The sequence below is a fragment of the Echinops telfairi genome, unplaced genomic scaffold (genome assembly GCF_000313985.2).
Source record: "Echinops telfairi isolate 266 unplaced genomic scaffold, ASM31398v2 ScPeMD7_7457;HRSCAF=8495, whole genome shotgun sequence".
NCBI classification, from domain to species: Eukaryota; Metazoa; Chordata; class Mammalia; order Afrosoricida; family Tenrecidae; genus Echinops; species Echinops telfairi.
The window spans coordinates 45,904,312-45,913,840 of record NW_022111357.1 but is presented as its reverse complement, the minus strand read 5'-3'; the positions used below and the strand labels follow the sequence as shown (position 1 = coordinate 45,913,840).

General features: G+C 55.1%; 1 protein-coding gene across 1 annotated transcript; it reads left to right on the top strand.

The window, feature by feature from the left end:
- The first annotated feature begins 664 nt into the window (after positions 1-664).
- Positions 665-5,195, top strand: ARRDC2 (arrestin domain containing 2). The gene is made up of 8 exons (XM_004697800.2): positions 665-1,063; positions 1,154-1,220; positions 1,367-1,514; positions 2,509-2,611; positions 2,710-2,966; positions 3,283-3,445; positions 3,642-3,799; positions 4,103-5,195. Exons 1-8 carry the CDS (start codon positions 790-792, stop codon positions 4,154-4,156), a joined length of 1,224 nt encoding a protein of 407 aa, XP_004697857.1. The 5' UTR covers positions 665-789; the 3' UTR covers positions 4,157-5,195.
- The last annotated feature ends 4,334 nt before the right edge of the window (positions 5,196-9,529 follow it).

Below are 9,529 nucleotides of genomic sequence, written 5' to 3'. Positions count from 1 at the left end.
GGCTGATGACCGGAACTGCGTGGCTTCGGGGTCGCGAATGATTTTCGCCCAGGTTTGCGGATGTCGAACTAAGGTCCCAGAGATTGTCAGTCGCTGGGGTGGCGAGTGAGGAGGCGATGGTCAAGCAGGCGTCAAACCCTACCCATGATCTCCTTCCGCCTCCATTGCTCAGAGGGAGAAACCCCCTCCGGGAGGTGCAGACTCTCTGTCCGCTCCACCCCTCCCCCCGCGCTTCCCGTGGGGCCGGACGCTGCCCAGCAGCTTGGGGTGAACGTGCCTCATGTCACATTTGCAAGCGATAGAAAGTTGATGACTAATTTGGTTGCAGGGACAAGATGCTCGCTCATCTGGGCGACTTCAGCTAGACCCCGCTCTAGGCCAGTTGCCCCGCTTAACTGCCGGGGCCCGGGAGAAACTGGCTCTTAAAGCTGGGCGCCTCAGTTTCCTCCGGGTCCGTCACAGGAGCGGGCGTGGCCCGGGACAGGGGCGCCGGTGCAGGCTACTGTTTGTTATTTTCCTCCACGCTTGGGCGGAGCCACGCCCCCTGCCTCGCCATTGGGGCAGGCCGCCAAGGGGGTGGGGCCTGTGGCTCGCCCCGCCCCTCCGCCCTCGTCGTATAAAAGCGCAGCCAGCGCGCCGCCCTGACAGTCGCTTGCTACTTCTCCCAGTGCGCCTGCGCACGCCGGGCGGGCTCGCGCTCCGAAGCGTCTGCTTCCGCGGTTTGTGGTGCCACTGCGTCGTGAGTTCGAAGCCGGGGTCCGAGCGAATCGGGTTCACGTCCCCGGCGCGATGCTGTTCGACAAGGTGAAGGCGTTCGTGGTGCAGCTGGACGGGGCGAGCGGGGGCGCGGAGCCAGTGTTCAGCGGCGGCCAGGCCGTGGCCGGCCGGGTACTGCTGGAGCTGTCCGGCGCGGCGCGCGTGGGTGCCCTGAGGTTGCACGCGCGGGGCCGCGCTCACGTGCACTGGACCGAGTCGCGCAGCACAGGCTCGAGCACCGCGTATACGCAGAGTTACCGCGAGCGGTTGGAGGTGGTGAACCACCTGGTCACGCTTCTCGCTCCAGGTATGGCCAGGGACGCCAGGGCTGTGCGCTGCCCCCCTGAGGGTGGCACCTCCGCGCAGCGCCTGAGCCTCACTTTGCTCCTGCCCACAGACACTGGAGAGACCACCACTCTGCCTCCCGGGCGTCATGAGTTCCCCTTCAGCTTCCAGCTGCCCCCGTAAGTCCTCCGTGCGCCCCTTTCCAGGTGTGGGGTGTCCAGGGAACCCCGGAGAGTGTCTCTTGAGTGCCTTACGCTCCGGTCCCCAGATCCCGCCGTGTGTTTCTGTACCTCGCCCCCTGAGACCCTCTCCCCTCGACTCTCAGGACCCTGGTGACGTCATTCGAGGGTAGACACGGCAGCGTCCGCTACAGCGTCAAGGCCACCTTACACCGGCCCTGGGCGCCGGTGCGCCGGGCCAGGAAGGTGTTCGTTGTCATTGAGCCGGTGGACATCAACACCCCGGCCCTGCTGGTGTGTACTGAGATGGGGTGCTGCAGGCAGGGACTTGGCCGCTGGGGGACCCTGGCAGGCTCCTCACCCACACACCCCCTGCACAAATTGGGAGGGGTGGGGTAACAGTAGAGCAAGGAACACAGGCAAAGGAGTCCAGGGATAGACACCACCGGGTGCAGATCCCATCTCTGCACCCATTTGCTGTCTCCTTCTGAGCACGTGCCTCACCCTCTCTGAGCCTCTCCCCCCCATCTGCATCTGCAAAACAAGCTGCTAACCACAATGATGGCTTGTTGTGAGTTGCCGGGGGAGTGGGGGGTGTTCTGATTCATGGCGGCAACGCTTGTGTGGATAACAGAACTGTTTCAGAGGGTTTTCAGTGTCTTTGACCTTTCGGAAGCTTAACCGTTGGAGACACACAGCTTCCAAGATCCGCTTACGGACTCCGCTAATGCATTAAGCATTTGACTTGTGTGTCTCCTTTTCTGTCTCATAAGGTAAACTGTTCCTGGGACCAGGTCTAAACGCCTGCGCCCAAATGCTAACCTACAGGTTAGCCATTCGAGGCCAGCAGCAGCACTTTGGGAGAAACTCCCTCCCTGCCCTCCGATGAGTCCGCCTCTTAGCGACCCTCTAGGACAAGGTAGAAGTGCCCCTGGGGGTTTCCAAGGCTCACTCTGTGGAAGTGAGAAGGCTCCTCCTCTCTCCCAGGCAGCAGCTGGTGGTTTCAAACTGCTAGACTTTGCGGTGAGCAGCCCCTCATCTAGTCTACCATATCACCAGCGCTCACTACGGAAGAAAGGGCTGGCTAGCTGCTTCCATTAAGATTACAGCATCGATGACTGTGCGGAGGTGTTTTATTCTGTCACACGCAAGGTTGCCAAGGGATAGCTAAGCAAAACAAACAAAACTGGGCTCCCCTCCCCGAGGTCTTCCTTCAGTAGTGGCAGTTTGGGGGCCTGCGCCTTGGCACCGAGTAACCTGTTCGTATCCTTCCCCTCTGCCCCGGCAGGCACCTCAGGCAGGCACCCGGGAGAAGTTTGCCCGGACCTGGTACTGTAACCGGGGCCTCGTCTCCTTCTCGGCTAAGATTGACCGGAAGGGCTACACGCCAGGTAGCTAGCTGGGCCACAGGTGGGAAGGCAGGGTGAGAAAGAGGGCCAGGGTTGGGAGGTGGTTGGGGGAGACTGAGGCCCCCCATTCCCCTCTGCAGGCGAGCTGATCCCCATCTTTGCGGAGATCGACAACGGCACGACGCGCCCCGTGCTCCCGAGAGCGGCTGTGATCCAGATGCAGACCTTCATGGCCAGAGGCGCCCGCAAGCAGAAGCGGGCGGTAGTGGCCAGCCTGGTGGGCGAGCCGGTGGGCCCAGGGCGACGGGCTGTGTGGCAGGGCCGGGCACTGCGCATCCCTCCGGTGGGCCCCTCCATCCTGCACTGCCGCGTGCTGCGTGTGGACTACGTCCTCAAGGTAGTGCATTTTGCTAGCTGTGGCAGCAGGGGGCTGTGTACACTGTCCCCAGAATGGGGTTCCCTGAGGGCAGACCTGAGGCCTTAGTCTCCCCAGGTACAGGAAAGGGGGGGTGTCAGGACCTCGTTGCTCTGTACAAGGAGGGGAGCAGATGTGCTGGACAACTTCTGTTATAGCTCACTCCCGGGTCTGTGTTGCGTCTGCCTCTAGACTAGGGCCCTCCAGGGTGGACCTGGGGTGTGGGCCTCCCCGGGCACAGGGGTAATGGAGGGGACAGGCTATCTGGACACTCTCCATGGCGGCGGCTCTCTCCCAGGTCTGTGTGGACATCCCGGGCACATCCAAGCTGCTCCTGGAGCTGCCGCTGGTCATTGGCACCGTGCCCCTACATCCCTTTGGCAGCCGTTCATCCAGCGTGGGTAGCCACGCCAGCTTCCTAATGGACTGGGGGCTTGGTGCCCTGCCGGAGCAGCCAGAGGGTAAGTGCCAAGTCTCGTGCGGGGGGGAGGGGGGAGGGGGAGGGGTAGAGGGGTCAGGTCACCCCTCCCAGGCTCCCTCCCTCCAGTGGCCATAGTGACAATCACAAGTATCCCCTGCCTGAGGGTACCAGAGTGGCTATTTGTCCTGGCTCCCTAATGCTCCTTCCCCCTCGACCACCCTTTCTCCTGTTCCCAGCCCCTCCTGAGTACTCAGAGGTGGTGGCAGATGAGGACGCGGCCAGTGTGGGGCAGAACCCCTTCCCGCGCCTACCAGAGCTCAACCTAGGCCTCGAGGGCCCCTTCTTTACCTACATCCAGGAGTTCCGCTACCGCCCACCGCCCATCTACTCCGAGGTGAGCCTGGGGGCCATGGGGTGGGAGATGGAGGAGACAGGTTCTAAATATTAATGGGAGAACTCCTATGCATACCTCAGTACCCAGACTCCTGAGTCTGCCTTAAGTATTGCCCTGTGGTTGCCTCTTCCCAGGACAAGTGTGGGAGTTGAGAAAGGGGTATTTTAGCTGAGGCTCTGGCGTATGAATAGGAGTTCAACCAACAGGCAGAGAAGGTCAGAGTTGGGAGGTTTGTGGGGCAAGGAGGGGGGTGCCTGTGTGCATGTGGTTTTCCCCAAGGCCTGACGGGAACTTCTCACACAGGAGGACCCTCACCCACCTATGGCAGTTGTCAGACCCCGCTGCATGACGTGTTGAGCAATGGACACCTTGTGGGACAAACAGCTGCCCACTGCTCTGGCCACTGCTGACATGGCGACAGCTGGAGCAAGGGCCGAGCCAGCTTGATTGCGCTGAAGCTGGGGAGACGGAGTCTCGGCCTTACATGGGGCAGAGGAAGAGCTCGACTGGATCCAACATCCAGAATGGCGGTCCTCGGGAGGCATCAGATGTCAAGTGTAGGATCCAAATGACAGTTTGATGTGCCTGTACCCCACCCTATGAGCACTGCTGGGATCCTCAGAAAGCCTCCAATCTGAGAGGGTATCCTAAAGGTGGACCAGGGATCCAGGCACAGAGTCTCCAACCACACGGGACCAGAGGACAGGACCCAAAGCTAGGGAGTCCAGAGGAGAGTCAGAGAAGGCTTCTTGGCGGAAAGGGCATTTTAGCTGAGGCTTTGGTGTATGAACAGGAGCCCAATAGACACGTGGAAAGAGTAGCAGTAGCAAAAGGTCAGAGTGGCGTGAAGTTTGGAGCCCGGTCCCTTTGTTTTAGGAGAGAACTGGGGGCTCAGAGGCCCTTGCCTTCGTTGGGGTCACAAAGCAAGGTGTGGCTGGAGAGAGGACCAAGAGTGAGGTATTCAGGGTTGCAGGTTGTTGGAGCAATGTGGTCACTGTAAGTGGCATGATCGCCAGTTCTATGGCTGCCCCACGGCTCATCCGAGCACCCCGTATGCAAGGGCCACCTGGGCCGGAAGCTGAGCTGCAGGGAGCGACAGGACTTGCACAATGTGCATCCAGAGCCCGCCCCCCGGCTAAACGTGGAGAATCTCAAGTAAGGGGCCACGGAGCATGGACTCTGGCACAGGGCCTCGGGGGGCTGCTCAGGCCACACAGCGTGGATGACCCCTGTGCCTTAATGATACAAAGTGTGAAGGGGCAGCTGGTTCAAGCCCCCAACTGCCGAGTCCTGGTCCTGGCTGGGGCAGGGCCTCTGCCTGGGACTCGGCGCATTTCTGTTAAGCCTTAAAAAGTGTATCCTTTTGTACTTTTAAAATAAAAATGTGGAGAAAGGAGATGGTGTTCCTGGGTGTTTTTTCCCCCCTCAAACTTCTGAGGGAGTTTAGATGGCATTGACTGCCAGTCCAGTCCCTCTTGCCTCACTAACTTGGGAACAGAATTCCAGGGCCGCTGTTTCTAAGGGGAAACTGAGGCTCGGGGCAGGGAGGTTCCTGGGCCCCTGAGCACTGGATGAGACCTGCTGGATCTCACTACACCTGCTGCCCACCAGCGGCGGGAGCAGGCCCAGACCTGGGAGAGGGATGGTGAAGGACTGATGGAGATTTCACCTGTGCTGTTGCGTGCCCTGGAGTCAGTTTTGATCCATCATGACTGGACGGACAAAAGGACAAAGCGCTTCCTGGTCCTTCACCCCCTGCACAACAGTTCCTGTGCTGGAGCCCAGCGTGGCAGCCACTGTGTCCGTCCACTTCCTTGAGGGCCCATCCTCTTGCTTGCTGCCTCTCCACTTGACCAAACAGATGCCCTTCTCCAGGGACTGGTCTCTCCTGACAACATGTCCAAAGCACGTCATGAGACAAGTCTCGCCAGCCTTGCCTCCCAGGAGCACTCTGGCTGGACTTTTCTTTTCTGAAATCATTTTATTGGGGGCTCGTACAACTCTGATCATAATCCATCCGTCCATCCATTGTGTCAAGCACATTCATACATTTGTTGCCATCATCATTCTCAAAACATTTGCTTTCTACTTGAGGCCATGGTATCAGCTCCTCATTTTCTCCTCCCTCCCTCCCAAACCCTTGGTAATTTATAAATTATTATTTTTTCATGTCTTAAACTGACCAGTTTTCCATCACCCACTTTTCTGTTGTCTGTCCCCCGGGGAGGGGGTTATATGTGTAGTATTAAATTTAAAAAAATAATGACGCAGAGGGAGGTGGGGGGCCGGCCCCCACCCACTGCTTGAACTCACTGGTTCAGTAATACTACTTCTGGGTTCAATAATAATGCACAATTGTACGGTTGAGATATATAAGCATTATATTAAAGTCATTGAGAGCATGAGAGATAATACAATAATACAGTCAGGCATGTTACATAATACCGTTGCTCACCTCAGCCCAGCTTGGTGGTCCACATGGAGAGAGGAGGAAGGGAAGGAGGGGAAGGGAACAAGGGAGTGGGGAGTGACCAGGGAGTGAGCAGCAAGGAGCTCAGAGTCAGAGAGAGCTATATTGCTAGCTCACACCTATATACCTTTTGGGGGCATGCCAGCCCACTAATTACAGGTAGAGATATACGTCACAGGAAGGGGCTGCACTATAGGTTACACAGCAATGAGAGGGTGGTCTCTGGGTCTCCATAGGAACCATTATCAGTAGGGTCCAAACTCCGCCTACAGGAGCCTGTCCATTGTCCCCAGAGGCAGGGAGCAGGCCCACCCCTGTGGTGGGATGAGAGAGCAGTCTGGCAGCAAGTATCTGACTTCCCCCCACATATATGTAGATTATTGTGATCACTTCCCCCTTTCTCCCCCACCTTCCCCTTCCCCTCCTGGTAACGATAATCTCATGATTGGACCCGAGGAGTTCATCTGTCCTGGATTCCCTGTTTCCAGCTCTTATCTGTACCAGTGTGCATCCTCTGGTCTAGCTGGATTTGTAAGGTAGAATTAGGATCATGATAGTGGGGATAGAACTGGAGAAAAGGTATATGTTTGATCATTGCTACACTGTCCCCTAACTGGCTCATCTCCCCACGACCCTTCTGTAAGGGAATGTCCAGTTGCCTACAGATGGCCTCTGGGTCTCCACTCCACACTCCCCCTCATTCACACTGATAAGATTTTTTTGTTCTTTGATGCCTGATATCTGATCCTATTGACACCTGGTGGTCACACGGGCTGGTGTGCTTCTTGTCTAAGGTGACCAGATTTGAACATTGGTAAAGAGGGACACCATTGATAAAACTCATATCCTGGCGAAATAGCCACACAGCAGCCGAAAACTGTATACCCTAGCTTGTCGTGCATTCTTTCCAAAAATCGGGACTTTTTAAAAATGTCGCGGGACATGGGAAAAATTGTTAAAAATCGGAACATCTGGTCACCTTATTCTTGTGGGTTTTGTTGCTTTTCAGCTAGATGGCTGCTTGTTTAGCTTCAAGCCTTTAGCTTTAAGACCCCAGACGCTATGTCTTTTGATAGCGGGGCACCATTCGTTTTCTTCACCACATTTGCTTATGCACCCGCTTTGTCTTCAGCGATCGCGCCAGGAAGGTGAGCATCATGGAATGCCAGCTTAATAGAACAAAAGTGATCAAGATGAGTTTTGGGGGGGTTTTGTTTCTTTTAGCAGTCCATGGTACCTCATCTATGGACCTGGAAGTAGGGTGGACAAGGGATTTCCAGGTAGATAAGTGTCTCTACTTAGCCAGAGTCAGTCCCTGGAACTTAAAAAGTTGTGGTTTTGAAGGTGCGGAATTCAGAGTGACAGTAACGTAAAACTCATCATTTCAAAGGGAACGATTCGGGGGAGCATTTAGCATATTCACAATGTTGTGCAGTCACCACCTAATTTAGTTCCCTGACATTCGCATCACCCCAAGGAAAATTCAGATCCACTAAGCGACCCTCCCTTCCTCAAAGCCCTCTACTAATATCCCTTCTGTCTAAGGATTTGCCTGTTTGGGACATTTTATCTAAGTGGAATCTATCCACAGCATGTCCCTTTTGTGTCTGACTTCTTTCTCTGAGCAGGTTTCAGAGATTTGTCCCTGGGTATCAGAGCTTCCTTCCTCTTTCTGGCTGAATAATATTCTATTGCGTGGATTAGCCGTGTTTAGTTTATCCATTCATGTGCTGATGGACGGCTGGGTGTTTCCACCCTTGGGCGTGAGCTACCGGACAATGAAGAGCAAGCTTCAGAGTCTCTTCTGGCACCCATGTGGATCTCCTTCTTCCTTTCCTGTCTTTTTAATGACCTTTTGCTTCCTTCACGAGTCATGGTCTCGATGTCCTTCCTCAGCTCATCTGTCCTTACCGCTCAGTGCATCAACTCTGGTCTCGAAATTCTGGTGGGACAGACTCAAGGTCACAGGTTGGCTCCTGTGGACTTGTTTTAATTCTCTTCAGCTCTGTCCTTAGCTGACACACAAGCAATTGTATGTTCCGCAGTCTGCTTTGAGCTGCTGGCAATGAGCTTCTCCACTGTGTCTTCCCACAGACGCAGCCCCTTGGATTTCCGTGTCTTCCCTCTGGGGAAGGAAGTCCGTGTGTCTGTCCTCTGGCGTTGCTGAACAGGGGCGCTTGTCAGGAATGAGTCATTGGTTTGGCAAAATTCCACGATGCGATCGCAGGCTTCATTTCGATCACCACATCCATATTTCCCAACTCCTGTTGCTGCTTCGTTTCCAACGTTTGTATTCCAATTACCAATAACTATGAATGCATTTGATTGCGTGTTTGATCAATTTCTGACTGAAGTCCTTGGTAAAACGCTTCCATTTCTTCACCACAAGCTTTGGTGGTTGATGCATGAAGTTGAAGAATAATTGTATTGACTGAAGTTCCTCGAGGGCAGATCGATATACTTGGTCACAAGTAGGTGTGTACTCCATGGATGGATTTAGAAAGTTTCTTTCAGACAATGAGAGCCACGCCACTCCTGTTGATTGTCTTGTCACCCGCACAGTAAATCATGAACTTCTGATTAAAAATGGCCGATACCAGTCCATTTCCGCTCACTAATTAGGATATAGATCTCCATGCATTGTTTCATTTTGACCGCAGGCAGTTTTCTTAAATGTACATTTTGCACATTCCAAGTCCCAATCACTAGAGGATTTCTGCGGCTGTTTCTCCTTACATTGAGTCCTGCCCCGTCAGCAAATGAAGGCTCCCCTCCCACAGGCTTTCCCAGACTCTTGTCACCCTGGGCGACTCCCCTCCAAGAAATCACCTGCTTTTCTGCCACATTTCAAGTCCCCTCAGTCCTGAGCAGCCCATCTGCCTGCTGGATCTCCCACAGTCTTCTCCCTCCCTTCTTAGGCTTTCAGGTTTTGAAAATGCTTTGACGCTCTGCATAAGGTTTTCAGCGGCTTTGTCCTCCAAAGTGGGGCGCCGAGTCCTTCTCCATTGTCTGTCAATAGTCTGGACGCTGCGCTGAAGCCTGTTCACTTGGAGTGGCCCTCCTCTGATTGGAAACACCAGGGACGTCGCTTCCAGCATCACAGCCACACACGCGCCACCACGTCGAGTAGCTAAAGCACACAGAAGAACGGATGAAGTCAAGGAGCTGAATAGAAGGACGACTCAATAAGACAAGGCCAAATATTGAAAGGAAATGTGCAAGGACTGCACGTCTGGCTCGACCAGAGGACGCGCACTGGT

Coding starts and splice junctions, on each gene's coding strand:
- ARRDC2 (XM_004697800.2), top strand. CDS start 790: ATGCTGTTCGACAAGGTGAAGGCGTTCGTGGTGCAGCTGGACGGGGCG. Junction 1,221..1,366: donor TTCAGCTTCCAGCTGCCCCC/GTAAGTCCTCCG, acceptor CTCGACTCTCAG/GACCCTGGTGACGTCATTCG. Junction 2,967..3,282: donor GTGTGGACTACGTCCTCAAG/GTAGTGCATTTT, acceptor GCTCTCTCCCAG/GTCTGTGTGGACATCCCGGG.